Source organism: Physella acuta, unplaced genomic scaffold (genome assembly GCF_028476545.2).
Source record: "Physella acuta isolate Inbredline_101_S28 unplaced genomic scaffold, ASM2847654v3 ptg000051l, whole genome shotgun sequence".
NCBI lineage: Eukaryota > Metazoa > Mollusca > Gastropoda > Physidae > Physella > Physella acuta.
This window is the reverse complement of record NW_026731571.1, coordinates 198,313-221,436: the sequence shown is the minus strand read 5'-3', so window position 1 is coordinate 221,436 and position 23,124 is coordinate 198,313. Positions and strand designations below refer to the sequence as shown.

Sequence of the window (23,124 nt, the reverse complement as noted above, 5' to 3'; positions counted from 1 at the left end):
AATATAAAACAAAACATACAAATACTGTGATATCATATATATTTATTATTTATATTATCTTTTGGAAAGTACTTTATAAAATAATTACATAGCTTATTAATAACATATTTTAATGTAATTAGGACTTAAAGCAATACTACGGTGTTATAAATATCTTTAACCACGTAGATTCTATTTTTAGTTGCTTACAGATCTAAAATCTGTCCATCTTTCCTTTAAATTTCAACATGGCTGAAGCTATGAGAGCAACCGTGGCCTCCTTATTGAAAGGAATCGACCGGTAATTGGATTTAGTAATTAATATGATTTACGAATAAGTTAATGTTATTTGTTCAAACGATTACTTAGATCTACACATTGGAATCCTCCTAATTCTATATCTTAGATTTTCTCACTAAATTTTAAAAATATTGCTTAGGCCTATCGAACATTTGTTAATCTTCCACGGTCCTCAACATACACCACGGAAATACGCATTGTTTAAAATACAAATACTTAGATCTACTACGGTACTAAATTTTCTTTCATATAAATTATATAGATGTGTAGGCTACGCTGTATTTAGTATTGACAAGGCTTACGACTACGACCGGTCATGAATTAGGCTATGGGATTTAATTTAATTTGGCATGTTGGTAGGCCAATACATGTAGCTAGTCTCATAACGCGAGTTGAATTACCTCCCCTGACCCGCTTTTTTATGACCACTTTTTAGTTCGTTTTTTTCAACCGTGTCTCGGCATTGTTGCTAAAAATAGCATTCGCGCAATCCCATAAGGTAGCTCTGTTTGCGTCTGCTACACGTGATCGATCGTTGAATGGCCGACAAGCTGATATAAAAATTATTGTGACCGGATGCGATTTACGTTGAAGCTGAGCTAGATTTAGCAAAAGACAGCTATATTTGTGTAAAATATTATTTCCTAGGCCTACTTAAACTTACACATATATTTTGATACCTGCAGTTCAGCCATCCATTTATCTTTTAAAATGTATCTTTAGAATTTCTGTACTTTTTGGCAATCAGTCAGGAGCATTTGCTTACTAAACCCACCCAAGTACGGCAGATCCGATTATTTTCCCAGTGAACTCGTACTGACCTCCCACATAGATAAGATAGTACATTGATACTGATGGGAAAGCCTCTAAATCTATATTCCTACTAGAGATCTAGAAATAAATCTAGATCGTGGAATTTTTATAATGACTTTTAAATTGAATGTCTCCAGTTTTAAGATTTTTTTTTTTTCAAAACATAGCTACCTTTTATTACTATATTTAAGTATTTCAAACCCTTTTGGTATTTTTTTAAAAACTTAGGCCTAGAATAAAGTGCTGTCTGGGGACAGTTTCCCCCGTGTGGACACTTTGCTGCTTTTCGCTTAATATAAAAATGGTATTAATGTTTTATACGGAATTACCGCAAACAACACTACGCATGTCCATTTTTAAACACATCCGGGTCAAGTCCTTTTTTTTCACTCCTAGTGGAAGACGAATTGGAATTTTTCAAAGTCTTAAGGTAAGATGTTTTCTTTAGGCAACATCCCCGGATGAAGAGCACTAGGCCCCGGATTAGTGGAATAAAACGAGCCAATCATAGTTTATTTAACTGGGTTAACTATAAATAGCTTATATATATATATATATATATATATATATATATATATATATATATATATATATATATATATATATAGAACACTATAAATATCATAATTAAGGTTGTTTATGCTATCTTAAAGGAAAAATTGGGGTGTCTGGAGGGTTAACCTTTTGCGGACACCAAAAAAAAAATCCGACTATATTAGGGCCTACTTACACTTTAAGTAAAAATATCTATATTTAAATCTTAAGTCTAAATCTAAAGGTTTTTTTAGAAATGTTAATAGCTTTTTTTAATTTTTTTAGATCATCAATCTCTACAAACATGTCTACTAATCAAAAAGTGAAAAAAAAAAACAGTCTGGTCTCACATGACCCTGAAATTGTTAAAACTGCTATAGCAGCCATCCAATCTAAACAATTCTCTGTAAGGGAGGCAGCTTCCAAATTTGGAATTCCTAGCTCCACACTGCACGATAAAATGAAGGGGAGACGGCCAGTCGTGGTCACTGAACGTACTCTTCTAACACCAGAAGAGGAGAACCGGTTGGCCAAGTGGTTGATGGAGTCGGCCCAGCGCGGGTTTGGAAAGACCCACGAAGATGTTAAAGAAACGGCAAAAGCCATCATGGCAACGAGAAACGCTGCTTGCAAAAGCAAAACAGAATTGGCTTTATAATTTTTTGAAGCGCCACCCGTTTCTGTCTGCGAGAACCCAGATGCCCCTCGGCAGAGAGTGAGCAACTGTAACCCCAGCAGCTGTGGCAAAATGGTTCACCACATACAAAACCTGTGTCGATGGCTTTGACCCGACAATTTTGGAATCTGCTGAGAGGGTATTTAATGCCGATGAAACCGGTTTCGGTTTTGACGTTAAAAGCAGAAAAGTTGTAGCTTGCAAAGGCTCAAAACACGTCTACAATGTCACGTCAAACACCAGGTTACAGTTTTGGCGTGTGCTAGTGCTGCTGGGCAGTACACACCGCCCATGCTGATTTATCCATATAAACGCATCCCAAACAGAAATTTATTAGATGCTTTCCCTGAGGCGAACCTACAGCTGTCTGACAATGGGTGGATTGACGCTGCAATTTTTCACTCTTGGATTAGGGACTGCTTTATCCCAAGTGTAGACCACCTCAAAAAACCAGTCCTTCTTCTGGTGGATGGTCACACCAGCCACACATCACTTGTGGAGACATCCGAACTATGCTCAGAAAACGGTATAATTCTATACTGTCTGCTAGCTCACGCCAGTCACCTAATGCAACCATTAGATCAGGCTTTCTTTGGCGTGATCAAGCCTGCATGGGCTGATGCTATACATGCCCATGTGGCAGAGACGGGGTGGAGTTAACCTTGAGTCGTTCGCCAAAGTACTGAAACCTGTTTGGGCAAAAGCAGCATTGCCTGATATTGCTACCAAGAGTTTCAAGGCTGCGGGTATATACCCATTTAACCCAGACAAGGTGCTGAATTCCGGCAAGTTGGCACCTAGTATGGTGTACGTTTCCACGCCAGCAGGTGATGCTACTGCTGCAACAACCCATCAAAACTTACCCACACCTGAACTGCCCCTAACTAGCCCTGACAACCAATGCGACCAACAAATAACAATTTTGCCCCCCATTGATTTTGACAAGCAAACACCACACACCATTGAAACATGTACACAAATATTCAACAACATCAATACAGGATCATCTGCATACACTCAAATTTCGGACAGCTGCGACTAAATCTACACAGGACCATCAACTCACATTCTGGACAGTACCGATATCGACTATACAGGACCATCAACATGGTCTCACATTCTGGACAACAGCTCAAATCAAGATGATGCTGAGTTCAGCGCGGAGCAGTTGAAGATTTTGAAGGAATTCGTCTTCTTTTTGAAAGATGACCACTCAAAAAGACAACTGGTGGCGTTTTTCACACGTCTTGCGGGGACACAAAAATCGCCTTTTGCCTATCCCCAAGAAGAGGAGGACTTTAACAAATTTATCAATCTGTCAAAATCACTGATAAGAACAGGGGAAATGACACCAGAGCTCCCCCAAGCAAAGGTGGCTATGACAGTCGACGACATTCTGAAGATCCCTTCATTTAGTAAGAAAGGAAAGGGCAAAGGGAAAAAAAAAGGTATGCCAACAATGCCTCATCTGGTGAGTGGCCTTCAATTTAGGGATGCTTTGAAAAAAAAAATAAAGTCAAAAAGAAGAGATAGAAAGACAAAAAGTGTGTACAAAGATGATACGCGAGGAGGCAAAAGAGTAAAGAATGCCAAAAGTTGATTAAAGAAAGGGAAAAAAAGAACGAATGCAGAAGAAAGAAGAAGAGGCAAAGAAGAAGAATGGGGGGGGGGGGGGGACAAGCAAAGAAGGGCTAAAAGAATGAAGCTAAATAATACGCCAATGGAGCTTGATAGTGATGACAACGTGTGTATTAATGATGTCATGCTAGATGTGGGTGATGGCCCAACAGAATGTTGTTCTGGGTGTCTCATGACATCTATTGGTTTCAGACGCAATCTTTAGGTGCAGTGCGATCTCTGTGATTCCTGGTGGCACACGTGTTGCACGCAAACAGCAAAGGATTTAACTGCAGAACAGCTGCAGAATTTTCACTTTGTGTGCGACATGTGTTGCCCCAATCACTCATCACCATACTGATTTAAAGATGCATTACATGTTTTTTAATTTTTAGGCAATTTTTTGTGTATATATAATGCAATATAAATGCATGTTATGGTGTACTTTGATGTGTATAATGTGTAATTTGTGTATATAATATAAATTCATTTTATATTCTCTACTTTTCTTTAGTTTAATTACTGTTAATTGATATTCTATTTCTACATCTCGATTCAGAAAAAATCTAATCTTGATGTTACTACATTTGATTAAAACTTGTGTATGTCTCTTCGTATTTTTGTTTTTTTTCAGTATATTAATTTATAAAACTATCAACAACACTTTTTACATGTGTAACATATTTATTTCAATTATTAAAATAGAAACTAAACGAACAAAATTTGTTTTGTCCGCATAAGGAGCACGTGTCCGCACAGAAAATAAAATATTTTTAAAAAGTGCGCTTAGTGTCCGGACGGAGTCTCACCACTAAAAATGTTAATACGTCCAATGCTATGCATATGAATACAAAATGAATCATACGTGATTAAACTAGAAAGAATGCGGAGTAACGCAGTACTTTCGATTTGTTTCTATGTAAAGCGGTTACTGAATGGCGTTCAATGGAAATCGGGAGTTCCGATTTTTTTTGCTACGTCTGTCCGCAGACGCCACTTTACTCTAGATCTAGTGATCAGATCTAAGCCAAATATATTTTGTACTTATAACTTGCAGGCCTATTAAAATAATATAATAAAACAGTTTGCTTGATAACTTCATCAGGTCATTTCATAAATACAAATGTTATAAACATATAAAAATCACAAAACCATAGGTAATATCTGAATTCTGTAGCCTACCTTACATTTAGGCTAATACTGAATTAAAAAGAAATTACATTAAGGCTTGAAATTAATACAACTTATAATTAAGAAAGAAAGCTTCAATTCTAAATACTACAAGATATAATAACAAATAAACAATGAAACAAATTCAAAGCTTTTTTCAACCCATTGAGTCGAAAAGATTTTTGTTTTTTTCCTATATTGACCAAGATAAGTTTTTAAAGCTTAGGCTTAATGTTTTTACAAACATCAAACATGACTCAATTTTATTAGGCCCCTGTAAACATTAATTAAGATTCCTCTGTAGGCCAAGCAATCTATTGGGCAGATGAAGTAGAGTTCATGTTTCTTGACCTCGGCATATGAAGTGATTGTCCGTGTGGTCAGCACTATAATCAGCCGCCTTTACTTTTTACCTTTAATTTCCCCAACGAATATCAGGTACCCATCAGAAATGGGTGGACTCTAATTGAATTTTATTAAACAAACATTTTGATATTGATCTATAACATTCCAAACAACATCTGATCTGTAGAATCTACCTTTCTGCTTCCAAATGCAGTATTTTACAATTGAAAATTCATCTTAAAACATATAATAAATTATATAATTGTCATTTTATAAATTTATATAAACTATTTACTTTCACCTTGGTGTAAAAAAAATGTAGGTATGAGCAAACTGATTTCGATAGTAAGGAAGAATCGTGTCATTTCTTGCTTACTAGCTTTAAAACAAGCAAATTTGACTTTTTACCTGGTTTTTGGTCGCGTTTCTTTATATTTTATTTGCGACACTTTAAAAAATTATATTTAATCAACCAATTATGCTAGATTAATAAAATTGGTACTGTTGGATTGCATTTTTAAAGCTCTACAATTATATGCTATTCTTTTTATAATTTTAATTTTTATTAGACTTAGACTAACTACATTTTGAACCGTCCCTAAAGGATTTCATAGCATCAGCCACCTACCAATCAAAGACGCGATTTCGCTTTGATAGGCGTTTGACGCCACACGATACGTTTTTGGAGCTAACAAGGTGCCAAAATGCCATTTTTTTTTCTCAGTGTAGTTCGGATTTGTTTTTTTTACATTTTTTCACAATGACCCCTTTTTTGTCAAAGAACTTTTTCAAAAAAGGGCTGTTTTATGTGATGTTTTGATATAAACAACAACCCAGCACGTGTCAAACCACCTAACGGCACCCGATCGTGCACATGAGTGGTTTTCGTACGTTCTCGTGAAATAAATATCAGTTTCTTGACAACAAAATTTAAAGAAGACAAATTAGTGGGAAAAAAAACAACCCTAGCGGAATGGCTTTTGAAGATTATTATTAAATAAAATGGGTGCATTTGATTCATGTGTTGATGCTATAGTTTTCTAGAGTAATTTACCTAGTAAGGGCATGTTGAAACAACGGCCTTAAGTTGCCACATAGTGTGTAGTATTCGGAAAAATATAAATTCACCTGTACGGATGCAGATTGCCAGCAAACTGTTAAATTGGATTATTGTAAAAAGCATACTATTTACGAATTAGTTTTGAATATACACATCACACACAGTAATCCCAAAATAAAATCCTTGACAATTGCGTCACCATTGAAATTTGAAAACCACGTTTTCTGTAAAAAAAAATTTAAAAACTGTACAAACCTGTTAATAGGTCAAATGTGTCTAGGCTATTCAGTAAATTGTGTAGGCCTAAATTAATAATTATTATTTTATTAATTTGATTAACAAGCTTATAGATATTTCATTAATAATTTAATAGAAAACTGTTAGAATTACAATTAAGAACAGTTTTCAGGTGAAGTAGAGTTCACTCATTTCAATGACCTCGTCCTATGAAGGGATAGTTTGGTCAACACTATGTCCAGCCGCCTTTACTTTTCCTAACATAGGTCAGGTACCTATAAGAGTTGGGACATGCTAGGACTCTAGCCAGGATTATAAAGGATTTTCAGTTATATTTTAGAATAACAGAAACTTCTTTATTTAAAATATTAGCTGTATTAAGAAATTAATCAGTACAATGATGGCTTGAGAATACTTTATTGTGATAGTTAGAGCTGCTAAAATCTTAGTATGTCTGGTCGAAAGAAAAAAAATGTACTTATTGTTTTGAAATCTTTAATTAATATCTTCTTCTATTAATTCTTTATTATTATTTTATTGTAATAGATACAATCCTGAAAATCTTCAAACTCTTGAGCGATATGTTGATATGCAAGCAAATGAAAATACTTATGACCTTGAAGCAAATTTGGCTATTTTAAAGCTGTAAGTATTATTTCATTAACATATTTTATGAACATCTTCGTTCTTTATTTGTATTTTGTGATGTCAGATGTGAATTCCTCCAACACAATCTAGTATTGTGTCATCCTGTTATGTGCCAAATAGGCAGTTGACTCCGATTTCAGCCTGCTTTTGGACTTTGATTCCATGGCTTTTGACCATCCAAGATCAAACTACAAGGCAACAGTTTTAAATTCTAGAGTTCTGTCCTGGATGGATTGCTGTCCCCAGCTGTCAAGCCACATCTTTTTGGTTTAGCAACCATGATCTTTACTAATCTGACAATGCCAATAAATTATTTTAAAAGTTTTGTGATTTAATGTTTTCTTTATTTTCCCACTAATTTGTTAGCGCTTACATTTAAATTTTTTAAACCATGTAGGTATCAGTTTAACCCTCACATGTATCAAGCTGGTGTGACAGCCATTATTCTCCTAAAGGCCTTAACCAACCTGCCACATTCAGACTTTATTCTGTGTAAATGTCTCATTGAAACTGGAAGGGTAAGTTGCTTGAAATAATGTACACTAATGGAACTTTTTTACTGGTTGAAAACTGACATCCCTAACATTTCTGTTCTCTCTTTTCCATTAATTGCCCCCTTCATGTTATAATACAATGTTTTAAAAAATAAGAGAATGTTCGTATTAAAATCAAAAAGTCTTCATTTAAACAATAAAGTAATTGTAACTAAACCCTATCTATTCAAATTGGTTGAAAACTACTGTTATATGATTAGAATAATATGAGAATTAAGCTTATGGACTATCATAGTAAATTTAGTATGATGAAAAACATTAATGAAACATTTCAATTTCAGTTATTGGAAGAACCAGTAGCTAAAGTATTGAAATTGGCAACCTTTTTAGAAACAGCAAATTTCCAGGAATTTTGGGTAGGTTGAATAGAGGAGACATTAGCAAATGTTTTTCTTTTCTCCCCATCTATGGTTATGTGTCTGAATAATATATACAAAAGGATATATAAAATATAGTATGTATATGAAATTATATACATATATATTTTTTTTCAATTAACCTTTGCAGGCTACTTTGGAGTATGATCCAAGTCTTCTAATTGGAATTGTGGGGTTTGAGGACTCAATTCGTAAATGTAAGTAAAATTGGATCATTCAAACATGTAAAATTATGTTACATTACAAGAAATTGTCCTTCACTGTCTAAAGTTTAAGTACTATCAAAGATTTTTTTTTAAAAGTGAAATGAAAATATATTTCAGTTGTTTGCCATGTTGTTGCATCTACATACCAAACAATCAGGAAAGACAAATTACGCCAGCTTCTTGGGAATATATCAGGTTTGATAACAAATTATCTCTATTTGCTTACAAGATTAATATTGTATTTTTAAAACTCATTTTTTCTGAAGTTGTATTGTCTGCCATTCATATGAGAGACAAGTAGGATTGGTGTTGACCATCCACAGACATTTCAGTAAAGAGTAAACTTGTACATTGTTGGTGTTGCACCAGACAGTACTGGCTATTGAATTAGTAAGCCAATATTGGAAGCAAGTTTCAGAGAAACATTTTGTTAGTGTGGCCATTACAATGATTGTGTAGATCATGAATACACATTATAACTTCTTGTGGATGAGATAAATAGATGGCCCCATACAGTTATTTAAAGTGACTCATTTATTCAAGAGTCAGTCTTGTCATTCTCTCAACCAAAGTAGGAATACCAGTAATATAAAGATCCCCATTTTTAACGTAAATTCTACAACACAATCAAAATTCAGTTTATCAACACTGTACCCATCTTAAATTTGAACACATTTTATGAATCCTACTTGAAGTGGGAAATTATTACAGTAATATTGTTATGATATAGAACAAGATTAATCAGTTATGATCACTAAGTACTGTTCTATGCTTGTCATTTGTGCATTCATATTGAATACAGAATCCTAATGTTTATTGTATTTACAAAAATGTCAGATGCTCATTCAAGTGTGTGGATTAGCAAATATGGATGGACAGAACAACTGGATGGATATGTATTTATAACAAACCAAGACGAGAACATCAAAACTAAGAATATCACAGAGAAAATATCTTTTGACAGTAAGCTTTATTTCTTTTCTTGTTAATAGATTTGAAAATTTTAAAAATGATTCAAAACTAAATTTAATTCTTTTCCACCCCAGGTGTCGCTGCAATCATGGCATCAGGACGATGATTTACAGCTAATTATAAAACCCACATACAAGTTGGCATTTTTAATAAAAGCCTTCAATAACTGTTCTTGTTTTGTTCATTTGAATGGCGGAGCATGTTTTGTTGAAGGCAATCAACTTTCAATTTGTACATGTAACCTGCAGGATGAGGCAAATAGATTGGCAACTATCCATTTCTGATGTACCTCTGTGTGGTACCAGTCAATAATATTGAGGGATTTCAGACCTCAAGTCTTTGCTCTTTTTGATGGGGAGAAACCTGGAAAAATAGAACATATGAGTTTCAATGGAGGCGACCGAGTTGACAAGAATCCTTCCATCATGTTGTTGACATAACAAAGCAACCGTAAAATAATAAAAACTTAAGCCTAAAATTAATTCAGAAATTTTATATTTTTAGTATCAATGCCTAAGTTATAACCAGATGTTTCACTTTCGTAAGACAATTATTGATTGGCTGTACAGAAACTGATCGATAACTATTTGTTAACAAAACTTTGCAGATGAAGTTTTTAATTTTAAATAACAATGCCTTACATGTGTACAATAAAATTTATGGCAGCCTATCAAATAGCAGGATGACATTGTTTATGTCGCCATTACAAGTGAAAATCAAATTGTCTTTGCTTTTTTTTAAAATTTAGTTACCAAAATTATTATAAACATCAAATACATTCAATCTTTAGTAAACTCTGAATAAAACCAGACAGACAGGATTTTTATAACCATATTAATTGTAACTACGCCATGCATGATTTTTAAATTAATTAAGGGCCTCTCAAATATCTTCTCGCTCGCGTCCATTGTTTAAAAGGTATCCTTAAATCTAATTACATACATTTAGAAATTAGAAGGGAGTAAGTAACTTACCGTCAAAATGGGCATCAATGTGAGAGAATTTTCTTTTTTTATGTTCAATGCTTGATCTGTAGTTTAGTGTCTCTTCTGAATTGAGAAGAATTTTTAAATATATAATGTAGATATTAAAAAAATTGCTGATTTTAATTTCCTGAAATTAGGATTTTTTACCTTCCAAATCTGGGTCCCTAGCTGAGTTGTCAAGATCACAATCTGCAAAACAAAAAGTATTATCAATAAACTTTAAATTTTCAGGAACGCTAATGAAACAATATAATCATTAACTCCTCTAAACCTGCCTTAAGAAATTAGGATATATAAATGGTAAAAAACAAAATTTAAATTGTATATATATACAAATAAATTCATAGCTACAAGTAATAAATTTTAGAATATGAGCCTGAAGTAATACTTGCCCAAATTTGATAATATTTTGAATACAATTTTTTTATGCCGCTTCAAGCTGTGAGAAAATGACTGAGTTTTCTTTCTTTTGCTCAATCTTACAACTGGCCACCAATCACTGCGAGTTGACCAACAATCCCTGACCACATTCAACTGACTGCTAGATGTTTTCATTTCAGAAGTCAAAATTAGTTTACAAAATAATTATAATATTAATTAAACTAATTTCTTCTTAAATACCCTTGATTACATAAAGAAATCTGAGCTCATAATGTTGAAGGTGTGTTAAAAAGGTAACAAGTACAATACTACAAAATAGCCCGGTTTAACTTCAATTCCACTTCAATGGTATAGGTAAGATATGTATTGGGAAAGTAAAATCTCATCTCCAAATTAATTAAAGCTAACCAAGTAAAAAAAAAGGTAACATGAAAACTTTTTTTTTTTGGAAAAACACCTATACCATAGATATTTGTTTACTTTAAAGCAAATCTTGCATAATACTAACTACAATCATGTTAAACTTACTGGTTCATCTCTTGAAGTCTAAGTGATAGCAACTCCCATACCGTTTCATTTTCACAACAGTGATCATAGTCCAAGTAATCAAACAAATAAACAACAGACTCTGGATCATTTTCTGGCGATGAGTAACATATTCTATTTAATAGTGTTAGAATCCATTCACAGTAATATTTTAACTTCTGAAGTCTTATTTTTAATTTTTTTTATGTTCATTTCTGTTATCTGTTAGTGATGTTTAGAAAAATTAACAGTATTAAGTAATGATATACATACTAGTCAATGTATACAGTTCTAGACACATAGGATTGCATGGATCCAGTTGCACAATTTTCTGAAAATTAGTGATCAGTTTTTCAGTGCAAACAAAACTCTTTTTTTAAGGAATATCTGACAACTACATAAGAAAGTATTAATAACAGAGGTTAAATCAGCGCTTAACCAACCTTCAAGCAAGCAAGCTGTATCTCTTCATTTTCCCCCAATTTGTTTTCAAACTGATATAAATATCGATGTGCGTTTGGATTGGTTACATTCCTATCTCGATAGGAGTGTAATAATGTGCGAGCTTCTTCAATATTCCCATAATATTCATATATCTGAAATACAATGAGAGAAGTTAATACTAAGAAAAATGTTGTATATCCTTACTTATAAACAATGGCCCAACTTACCTCAACTAGTTTTGTGATACATATATCCCAAACACCTGGCTTGTCTTTTATTTTGATCAAAAGCTCTGTGGCACTTTCAGCAAGGGTTTCAGCTATTTTAACAGATGCTCCTTGTGACATCTTTTGGTAAAATATGTCTAAAGGAAAAGAGTTTACAAAAAATAAAATAAGTTCTAACAAGAATCATTATCTCCTTTTCATTCTTGTTTGCTTGTAAGTGAATGCCAAGCTTGTTTTTCCTTTCAATAAAACATTCAGACATTCAACCTTTCATCTGGTCAAAGGAAAGCCCTGAAAGTCTATTTGTGAAGTCAAAACTTTTTTGGGAATATTTACCTGAATCGTTATCTTCTTCATCCAGTTTGTAAGTTGCCAGCTTCCATTCAGCATACAAAACAATACCTTCGTATGCGAAGAAAAGTGTATGTGCCATACATCTACGGTCATTTGTTAACTGGCTAGGAAACATTGTACTCTGCTTTAAATCCTTTGAAAAAATGAAATTTTAAGATATTCAATAATGATTTAAAATATGCCAACATAAACAGTTCTTACTTCTTAGCCTTTAACATATAATATTAATAAAACTATCAAATAAATTATTCCCTGTTGACAAAAGATACTGGACTAAATTCCTAAACATTGTATTACATACAGAAACTAACAACAGAGTACAAAAAAATCCATGGGTTAAAAAAATGAAGCAGGTATTAAATTCACTAAATTATTATACACCAAAACCAGATAGAATCATTAATATTAATAATATTTGTATACACACCAAAATAAGATTTTTGGCATCTTCATAGTTGGACTGCATGAGCAGATACAAAAGATAATCCAGCATAACTTCAACCACAGCAAGTTTCTTTAACAACACCACCTGTCTTTTGAGTTTACAGTGTATGGAATAGTTTATCAGAGATAGTGCAGACTAATTTAACTGCATTTAATTTAATAAACCATTATGATGACATGAAATGTTTTTAAAAAAAAAACTTTACGGTGACTTTTAAAGCAGTGAATGATATACTTACTTAACAAACTGTTCCACTAACCGACTACTCTTTTCACCATGTTGATATAAACAGGAAAGTCCAATCTAGGTTAAAAAGAAATAATTGTATGACTGACAGCCAAATGTTGAAGACTTTCATGGACTGTCAGCTGTACTTGAGAATAACATTTCTAGTAGACCAGTAAGGTAACAGCAACATTCAGTGCTAAAAATCTTAAAAATCTATCACAAATACTCAAAAATTAATTACATGGGTACAGCTAACAGAGAACTATCCTAAAAATGAGTTATTTAATTGAAAAATAAATACTACTGAGGTTTTCTGTAAGAATCACATGCCTTCCATAGTGTGCTTTCAGTATTCTCTGTTCCCTTCGCTTCTCTGGTGAGTGCCAGAACAATTCTTAGAGCATGATGCCACTGATGTGTCAGCACACTTTCTCTTAAAAGCTGCATAAATCTGGGCACAATGTTACTAAAGTTGAATTTGATCTGGCTAGGTTTCTGTAGATGATAGTAATCTGAAGAAAAATACACAGCATTAGGACTCAATTTAAGATAAACATTGGTTATTGGCAATTTAAGCTATGTAATAAATAAAAAGCCAAGGCTATTCACAGTAGGTTAGGAGTGGCTGTATTAGGGCTATTCACAGTCGATTGGGAATACCCTAATATGACTATTCTCAGTCGGCTTTGATATTACCTTTATGTCATCAGTGAGAGGCAGTTCAAGTGGGTTTGTATATTGGTAAACTTTTCATTAAATATTTAAGATACCATCAATTACAAATAGGTCTATTTGAAATATAAACGTAAAAGGACAGCAAAGTAGCTGTTAGCAAGTTTTCCGTAATGTGAAAAACGTATAATTTATAATACTCCGCGAGGATTGCATAGTGTAGATGTGAAAGGGGGGAAGAGGTTCAGGCATGTTACATTTAGCTTGTTAAAAACTTTATAAATTGAAATTTATACCGTGTAGGTTCAGGTGTTTATAAAAGCTATCTACCATTATTTTAAATAATAGCTGATAAAAAAACACCAATGGCTAATCATGTCAGAGAATCAATTTTATTAATGAATAAAATTAAAATAAAGTATGTACAAAAAGCTGCCAAAAAATGTAAAGTTTTAAAAAACAAAAATCAAGCCAATGAAATAAATTATCCAAATGATTTATGAACAAAGTTTACAACAAAATGAGCTGCAGTGTTTGATAAACAAGCCTTGTGGTACCACAATCACATACTGAACAACTCACCCAATTCATAATGTACCATCCACACACTTTACTTTTGAAACTTCTTCCATTCCACATTCATCACAATTCAATTTCAGAACTATCAACCTCCAGATTATACATCCTTGCAACAGAGATTTTTTCATCAAACTTTCTCTTTACATTTTGATGATAAAGAGAGGCCCATCCTTTTCCTTCTGGTAAAATTGTGTTTTTTAAAAATAACATTAAATTAAACATTAGGAAGGCCACCAACAGACATCATTCATTTCAACAGTAATAACAGCATCTGCAACCACATTAACAGGATCAATGGTATTCACAACTATATTAACTTCACCAACAGCATCATCAACTTCTTCTGTGTACTTAATTGGAGTTTATGTTGGAGGATTTAAACAACAAGTCCAACTTCATGAATGAACTGGACTGTGGTCTCCAGATCTGCAGGTGACCATTATAGTTTTTCCTTGAGTGGGGTGTATAGGGGCCAGTGTTTGGATTGTGCCTGGTTGTATAGGGGCCAGTGTTTGGATTGTGCCTGGTTGTATAGGGGCCAGTGTTTGGATTGTGCCTGGTTGTATAGGGGCCAGTGTTTGGATTGTGCCTGGTTGTATAGGGGCCAGTGTTTGGATTGTGCCTGGTTGTATAGGGGCCAGTGTTTGGATTGTGCCTGGTTGTATAGGGGCCAGTGTTTGGATTGTGCCTGGTTGTATAGGGGCCAGTGTTTGGATTGTGCCTGGTTGTATAGGGGCCAGTGTTTGGATTGTGCCTGGTTGTATAGGGGCCAGTGTTTGGATTGTGCCTGGTTGTATAGGGGCCAGTGTTTGGATTGTGCCTGGTTGTATAGGGGCCAGTGTTTGGATTGTGCCTGGTTGTATAGGGGCCAGTGTTTGGATTGTGCCTGGTTGTATAGGGGCCAGTGTTTGGATTGTGCCTGGTTGTATAGGGGCCAGTGTTTGGATTGTGCCTGGTTGTATAGGGGCCAGTGTTTGGATTGTGCCTGGTTGTATAGGGGCCAGTGTTTGGATTGTGCCTGGTTGTATAGGGGCCAGTGTTTGGATTGCGCCTGGTTGTATAGGGGCCAGTGTTTGGATTGTGCCTGGTTGTATAGGGGCCAGTGTTTGGATTGCGCCTGGTTGTATAGGGGCCAGTGTTTGGATTGCGCCTGGTTGTATAGGGGCCAGTGTTTGGATTGTGCCTGGTTGTATAGGGGCCAGTGTTTGGATTGCGCCGGGTTGTATAGGGGCCAGTGTTTGGATTGTGCCTGGTTGTATAGGGGCCAGTGTTTGGATTGTGCCTGGTTGTATAGGGGCCAGTGTTTGGATTGCGCCGGGTTGTATAGGGGCCAGTGTTTGGATTGTGCCTGGTTGTATAGGGGCCAGTGTTTGGATTGTGCCTGGTTGTATAGGGGCCAGTGTTTGGATTGCGCCGGGTTGTATAGGGGCCAGTGTTTGGATTGCGCCGGGTTGTACAAGGAGCAGGTCCTGTAGGACGTGTTCTGCATTCTCCAGGGCCATGCCACAAAGGCAAGTTCCGCCAGACCTTGTTTTTTATACGTGTGCTGTTTCAGTCTGTTGTGGCCTGTTGTTCTTTGCGTGTTTATTAGTAAAATTCGTCTTCTTTTGTGTAGTTTGGGTGCATCTCAGGCCACATTTGAGATTGTTTTTTATGATTCTTTTGATTTCTCTTGAGTGTAGCAAGATTCTGCCATTTTTTGCCAGATGGTCCACAATCTCATTTCCTTGTATCTGAGAGTAGCCTGGGATCCACTGCAGCACAACCATTGGATTCTGTAAGACTGTCTGTCTATTTGAGAGATTCAGGGTGATATGACAGGATGTTTGCTGCATGCTCTAGAGCTTCTTTCCCTGACTGTGGCTATTGACTTATTCAAGCTTTGTGTTTTACCATTCAATAAGGACCCCAGCCCCGTCATTTTTTGTGGAGTCTTCAGCTGAGCCATCTGTGTATACTCTAATCCATGTATAGCAGGGGTACTGTTCTTTAATGTGCTTGTATGTTAGTCTTTAATTCTTCTTGATTGTAGTCAATTTTTTTCTTTGGTATTTATTGAGTCACTGATGGTTAATGTAAGGTGAGAGATCCATGGCGGGGAGAGGTTTTGAGTTTTGATTGTTTCAGGAATGATGTTTTCTATTTCATATTTCTTTTTTAGACTTTTGGATTCTTTGATAAAACTTGTTCTTTGAAGTCTGATGAGCTGGGCTTCTGGAGTTTTTGCTTTAGATTATGGTTATCCAGTGCCTCCAGCTTTGTGTATTGAGTGAGGATTTTTTTATTCTCTTTAACTTCCATTGAGCTTAGAGCAGCTGTTTCCTCCATTGCTTTTATCGGCGTTGTTTTTATAGCTCCTGTCATTATTCTCAGTCCAGTGTTCTGGACTTTGTCAATTTTGCTAAATTTTGTTTTAGCTGCTAAGCCCCAAGCTGAAGCACCAAATTCTAACCTAGGTCTCACATAGCTGGTGTAGGTTTTTTTCAGGATGTGATGTTTTGCTCCCCAGTCTGTTGCTGCCAGTGATCTCATTAGTGCAAGTCTTTTGATTCCTTTACTTTGTGTGGTTTCTCTGGTGAGTTGAATATCAAAAGTGGGTCATTGTTTTTCTAGCATTGAGTTGTCAACTTCATTGTTGGGTGTTTTGTTGACAGAGTGAAGACTAAATAGGTTGTTTTCTTGGTATTAATAGATAAAAACCAGTTTTTGGCCCATTTGCTGAGCTTATCAAGTGATTCCTGAATTTTGAAGTACCAATATATTCTGCATCATCGACAACATTAGCTTGACCAACAACAGCATTAACATAAACATAACAACAGTGGTGCTAACATCAACAGAATAACAGCATTAGCATCACCAACAGACAATGCTTTATCACTGTTAACAATAGTAAAACTTTTCCCTGACTTAAGATTGCTAATAAAACCTTGCAACAAACCAATAATAATTAAAAACTGCTTCTCTCCTTATTAAGTGCACTTGAAGCAGATTTTACCTTGTTGTATCTACCTTCTGCAGTTTTGACATTGTGTTTAAAATTTATTATACAGTTTACAATTTCAGATGATTGATGCTCATGAGAATGAAATAGAAGCTTACATTTAAAATGAAAGCATCAGGAACAAAAACCATATTTAAAGATTAAAAACTGTGCAAAGACCTGCCAACATGGCAACAAATGAACAAGTGAGAGAAAAAAACCAGTCACAAATAGCAGGAGAACAGTTTATGACATACAATCACTAAAATTATCACATTAAACAGTACAAGTTGTATGTTTTTTTTTTTATAAAGAAAGTAAATGTGCATATAGCAGTGTTGAATAGTGTGTACTGATGGTATGAATGTGCTGCTGTGCAAGTTTTGTTTTAAAGAGATCAGCATCATGTGACAAAAGTTTAGACAGCCAGGTTGAAAGGAAAATGTGACTATCAAGGTGTTGTTGAATCCTGGAATGGTATGATTCTATGTGGTTTGTTGTTGTCATGTGTAGTGTTGCTAGTGATTCTACGTGGTTAGTTGTTGTCATGTGAAGTGTTGCTAGTTCTGTGTTTAATCCTGGAATGGTATGATTCTACATGGTTAGTTGTTGTCACGTGTAGTGTAGCTAGTTCTGTGTTTAATCCTGGAATGGTATGATTCTACATGGTTAGTTGTTGTCATGTGTAGTGTTGCTAGTTCTGTGTTTCTGCATGCCGCCCAGATTTCAGATATGGACCACCACTTGGTCTCAACATAGGCTTGAACATTGAGGCATGCAGAAATCATGTCTGTTTTAAATGAATTAAAGGTGTGTTCACTGAGTGGGCGTGTATTTGTTGTTTAAAAAGGGCAAGAAGTTTGGTGGCAGCATCCTTAACAACAGTTGAATTGGTAAATAAATATTTTTGGACAGCAGACATTGTATGGAAAGTGCATTACAGACAGACCCAATCTCACAAAAGTCTTTGTCTAGATATCAGTACTCACACACATCACACAAAACACTCAGACAAAATTTCCACAGACTAACTCCTCACAAAAGCATGCAAAAAGGGCACTTCGTTACCAGAGGCGTAGCAACCCAATCCTCCCCTAGCTACGCCAGTGGCCATTACCATTCAAATAAATACCCATGACATTCAACAAAGTATAGAAATACTCATTCACTTAATATATAAAATCAACAATTAAATTGTCTTTAAAAACATTCACCATATCACAAGTCACTAAAGAGACCAACACAAACTTGCTCTGGTCTGTTGCACCATATTTTACCACTGTTGCAGCTGCTTTAAGGTCCTGCAAAATCATGTCCATGGTTTCACATCTCTGCAGCTTACAATGCATTTTTTCTGTAGTTAGCAATGTATTGGGCAGGAAACATCTACTTGAGCCCAATGATCTGTTTAGTTCTGTGGCTGGTATTTTGGTATTGACCATGGTGCCCACAGTATCTGCAGACTGTATCTTCCTGTTTCCAGGATACACAAGGGCAGTCTGGTATGTGAAGAGAAAGTTAAAAAAAAAACATCATTAAACATATATTAAGTACTGTAAATGTTAAAGAATATATAAATAAAAAGTACACTTCAAAGTGGGTTCTTTTTAAATATATGAAATTAGTTTGTTCCCAACTAATCCATGGTACTGTTTAATGGGAACATGCATTGTTCTAAATGGAACATTTATTGAAAATAGTATTGAAAAATCAAACAAGGTTGGGCTGATCTTTATTACTTATGTTCCATAATGCATAACCTAATTTAATTAAGATGGCACTTTCAAATGGTTGAATGAATGGTTAAGACAATCACAAATCTTACCAGATGATCTGTGGGTGGTTACTATGGTCCAACATGGTCTTTGTTATCAATAGCTGGCCACAATAGGCTATATACTTAAACTAGTACAGATCATGGCTTCACAGTCATTTTTCTATGAACTAAAAACAAAAATATTTTTCACATCTTTAAAGAATAACCCAACAAGCAAAAATTAAAATGGCTAAACTGAAAAAGATTATAGATTCTAGATCTACCTCTGATTGGGCTAGCTTTTTTTTTATTGTCTCCCCTTGTTTGCATACCAGCTTTATCCACTGGTTCTTTATGGTCCCCAAAGCTGGATGCCCTGCAGTGGGGAAAGAAAATGTATTACAGTCATATCGGTTTAATCTAGTGCTACCGTGGATTTATAATAAAAATTTTCACTGTAAAACAAAAGATTTTGTTAGATCTAGGTTAGCTCTGTACTAATTATGTTGTGCTACTGTGATTTAGAAACTATAGGCCTAATTTTATGGTAGGTTTAAGACTGGTATCATAAATCCACCACATCACAATCTATATTCTAGACCTATATTTGGAACCACTAGATCTATAAATCTATATTTCTAAGTAGATCTAGATCTTAAAAATATTTCATATTATTTCAGCCGTTTAATCAGCATTAGGTGGAGTCTAGTCTATATCGATCTAAATTAAAAACTATAGATTTCAATACATACCTTTCTTGAACTACCAGTAACAAAAAGGACATGGTGCTCCTCCTCAAGCAGCTCAACAAAAACATGGAATTGATCATAGGTGTCAAATGAAAGGCCATCCATGTTAAAAAATAGATTTTGAATGAGGACAAGATTGCGAGGCTAGAGAACACGTGTGCTACGACGTAAATTAGGCAAGTGATTAAATTTTGAATTACACTTTCTTTTAAAGGGAGAAAAGTGGATATACGGTCACGACTGTGAATAGCCATATAGGGGCTATTCTGAGTCTGCAGTGAAAAGACCTAATATAGCTACTTCCAACCGGCTGGCAATAGACACTTCGTAAATAAAAAGTACCATCTGAAGTCTAGTGAAAATCTACTAACCTGATAACTGTCTAGAGCAAAAAGAATAGTAATTAAATAAATCCTCAAGTTCTTTCTTTCTCTGTTCTTCTTCAGCAGAGAGAGTTGGTTTGTTTCTAATATCCATTAGTAGAAACAGGTCTTTCTTTAATCAATAAAAATTAGATGTTATCAAGCAATTTATGTTAAGAAAAGCTATCTTACAATAACAGAACAAATATATTTTATGAAAAATACTGAGACTTTAGTTGCTTTTTTTAATTATTGTTTTACATTTTAAAAAGATATATTTAAAAAATACAAACCAATTTTTCACAATATTCTTTGTCCATTTCCTTGTATTTTACACCAAAGCACAGCTGTGTCAGAAAAAAACAACCCAGAAAACGTTCCTGTAAACAGCAGACTGACTTCAAATCTGGAAAGTATAACAATGGAACATGACTGGTTTAGCAGATGGACATGAAAGGCCTGAGGTTGTTTGGTGTTAACACATTGTGTTACCATTAGTATTAAAATTAAATAGTAGCACTTTGCTTAATAAAGGCTGTTGATTTGATGTGAAAAAAGGTTCAACTGAAATAAATGATTAAATGAATTTCTCAAATGATCTTTCTTCTTTCTTACTACATGGTCACTATTATCACCACTAAGCAACATATTGAAGGCATCTCTTGATCAAGTTTTTAATATATTTGTAGACTATAGGCCAACTACTAGATAAGTATTTTAGTATAATAAGGATCAAGGAAATCAAACTTTGAACTCCAAATGATAGGATAAACTTATGTGAATAAAGTAGGCTTACAGCAAGTACAATTTTATTTAATGCTACAAAAAATGAGTGTAGATATGGATTTAATGGATAGGCCAAGTAATTATTTTAATTAATTGGGACTAAATATTAAATAAAAAAATAAAATGATGTGAGTTGAAGCTAAGGGGAGGACAAGGAGTAGGCATTTTGATAATTATTTCAAAATTATTTTTTATAAAAAAAAGTATCAATAATAGCTAGCACACTAGTAAACTAAGCCAATTTAGCATATATAATATATATTAACTTTCCGTGCAGTCATCATTACTGAAAAAAATTCTAAAGTAAGGTCAGCCTGTGGCACCCTCCACTAAAGGAAAAAAATACTTGACCTGTGACCTTCATTAATAAAGCATTTACTTTTTAAAAATCTTTATTATAAGTAAAAATGAGCTTAATCTCAACCAAATTAGTAATACAAATTTGAAAATTAATTTTAATTACTGTTGTAAAGTGAGATAAACAGCTTAGAAAACACATGCTTTTTGAGGGGGAGTGACCAGGGTGTGGCACATTGCAACTGGAATTTTATATTTCTGTGTTTTTATGACTATATATTACACAATCAGCATGCTATGCTTTTTAAATTGGTAAACGGTAAGTATACCAAGTTACAAAACCTGCAATCTAACTAATATTCAGTTTAAAAATTAATAAAATGATCATCAATGAAGAAAGCGTACACATTCTATTTTTAGGTAAGACATAAAATAAATTGTCACAAATCTAGCCAAACTATTGGATTCTTGCACTGCACAATTTTTCCCGCGCCTTGTTTTCACCAAAAAGATTATAATAATGGCATTATTGAGTGGTGATCATTTACATGTAACACATCTCATAAACACCATAAATTATTACCAGTTAATTGTAATGTTTGTAAAATTTATGCTTTCAAGTTTAGTATTCACATAGGCTGGTTTGGTATCAAAGTGGTATTTTAGAGTTACTTCATTCTTCTTCTGCGTTCTTAATTAAGTTTATGGTAAGAGGATTTAAACAACAAGTCCAACTTCATGAATGAACTGGACTGTGGTCTCCAGATCTGCAGGTGACCATTATAGTCTTTCCTTGAGTGGGGTGTATAGGGGCCAGTGTTTGGATTGCACCTGGCTTAATAAGGAACAGTCCTGAAGGATGTGCTCTGCATTCTCCGGGGCCATACCACAAGGGCAAGTTTCACCATATCCAACTTTTAGTTTTTTATACATGTGCTCTTTTAGTCTATTGTGGCCTGTTCTAAGTCTGAAGATTATGTGTTGTTGTTTTCATTATTTCATTTGAAAGACAAGAATACATACATAGAGCTACTTTCACTTTCACTTAGGCGCAGCTTGCGAGACAAAGAAATTAGGTCAAAAGTACACCTGACAATTCTTAAATAACAGACTTAATTAAATAGAAGCATTTTCTTTTTTTAAAATTGACGAAGGCTTCATAATCAGTTTTATCCTTCTAACTAACACATAGTATAGTGAAAGCGAAACTGATTGCTATTTTAGTAAGCTCATGGGCAGTGAGATGGCATGAAAACAAACAAACCTGGAAGCTGTGAATTGAATTGCCTAAACTAGGTAAATATTGTCATTGTTAGCTATCACTATCACTCTGGTTTTTTTTACCATGTATATCAATTATACTAGACTACTACTAGAGTTACTAGAGTACTAGATATAGCGTATTTGTATAGTATCTATTATCTAATCTAGATCTACTAGATGCCATGAGGCGATTTGTTCAGCCGTTCAGCCAGTATAGCGTAGGACTCATGGACTAAAAAAAACTTCAGAAAAGTCTCACTCAACAAGTTCGATTACCGGGCCGAATCCATAACACCCGAGTAATGAATGAGTAAAAAAGTTGAAGTTGTCCCTGAGCTCACCCAGCTGTGATGAGTATCTGACTCACGTTTTAAGTGATACTGTACTAAATCTAGTATAGGCACCTGACGTGGTGATGAGAACACTATACCTTCATAATGAATCATATGATGAGGTCAAAGAAACAAGTTAACTTACTTCTAAAATAGTTCTAGATCTAGTGGCATTTTGTATTATGTTTGGCATTTGGTATTTTGCGTGCAGACCACACACTGCCAGATAAAATTACTAATAAATTGCAGTAATTTAGGCACCACTAT

At 34.5% G+C, this 23,124-nt stretch overlaps 2 protein-coding genes across 2 annotated transcripts; one reads left to right on the top strand and one right to left on the bottom strand.

The window, feature by feature from the left end:
• Window positions 1-175: 175 nt before the first annotated feature.
• On the top strand, window positions 176-9,655 carry LOC131946196 (eukaryotic translation initiation factor 3 subunit K). The gene is made up of 8 exons (XM_059306852.1): window positions 176-280; window positions 7,278-7,376; window positions 7,777-7,897; window positions 8,215-8,289; window positions 8,441-8,507; window positions 8,634-8,711; window positions 9,354-9,479; window positions 9,563-9,655. The coding sequence occupies exons 1-8, from the start codon at window positions 228-230 to the stop codon at window positions 9,592-9,594; spliced, it is 651 nt and encodes a 216-aa protein (XP_059162835.1). The 5' UTR covers window positions 176-227; the 3' UTR covers window positions 9,595-9,655.
• Window positions 9,451-23,072, bottom strand: LOC131946122 (TATA box-binding protein-associated factor RNA polymerase I subunit A). Its single transcript, XM_059306772.1, has 15 exons — window positions 23,003-23,072; window positions 20,473-20,585; window positions 20,189-20,312; window positions 13,409-13,590; window positions 13,089-13,153; window positions 12,833-12,938; window positions 12,388-12,538; window positions 12,052-12,188; window positions 11,824-11,976; window positions 11,654-11,711; window positions 11,384-11,495; window positions 10,867-11,015; window positions 10,622-10,663; window positions 10,463-10,537; window positions 9,451-9,851 (listed from the first exon to the last, which is right to left on the bottom strand). The coding sequence occupies exons 2-15, from the start codon at window positions 20,497-20,499 to the stop codon at window positions 9,820-9,822; spliced, it is 1,413 nt and encodes a 470-aa protein (XP_059162755.1). The 5' UTR covers window positions 20,500-20,585; window positions 23,003-23,072; the 3' UTR covers window positions 9,451-9,819.
• Window positions 23,073-23,124: the final 52 nt, after the last annotated feature.

What these genes read in the sequence shown, in the direction of transcription:
- LOC131946122 (XM_059306772.1), bottom strand. Translation starts at nt 20,499, where the DNA reads ATGGACAAAGAATATTGTGAAAAATTG. An exon ending in AAGAATATTGTGAAAAATTG is followed by an intron (nt 20,313 to 20,472) that starts GTTTGTATTTTT and finishes TATTGATTAAAG; the next exon opens with AAAGACCTGTTTCTACTAAT. An exon ending in AGACTTCAAGAGATGAACCA is followed by an intron (nt 11,016 to 11,383) that starts GTAAGTTTAACA and finishes GAAAACATCTAG; the next exon opens with CAGTCAGTTGAATGTGGTCA.
- LOC131946196 (XM_059306852.1), top strand. Translation starts at nt 228, where the DNA reads ATGGCTGAAGCTATGAGAGCAACCGTGGCCTCCTTATTGAAAGGAATC. An exon ending in TGAGGACTCAATTCGTAAAT is followed by an intron (nt 8,508 to 8,633) that starts GTAAGTAAAATT and finishes AATATATTTCAG; the next exon opens with TTGTTTGCCATGTTGTTGCA. An exon ending in GCTTCTTGGGAATATATCAG is followed by an intron (nt 8,712 to 9,353) that starts GTTTGATAACAA and finishes CAAAAATGTCAG; the next exon opens with ATGCTCATTCAAGTGTGTGG.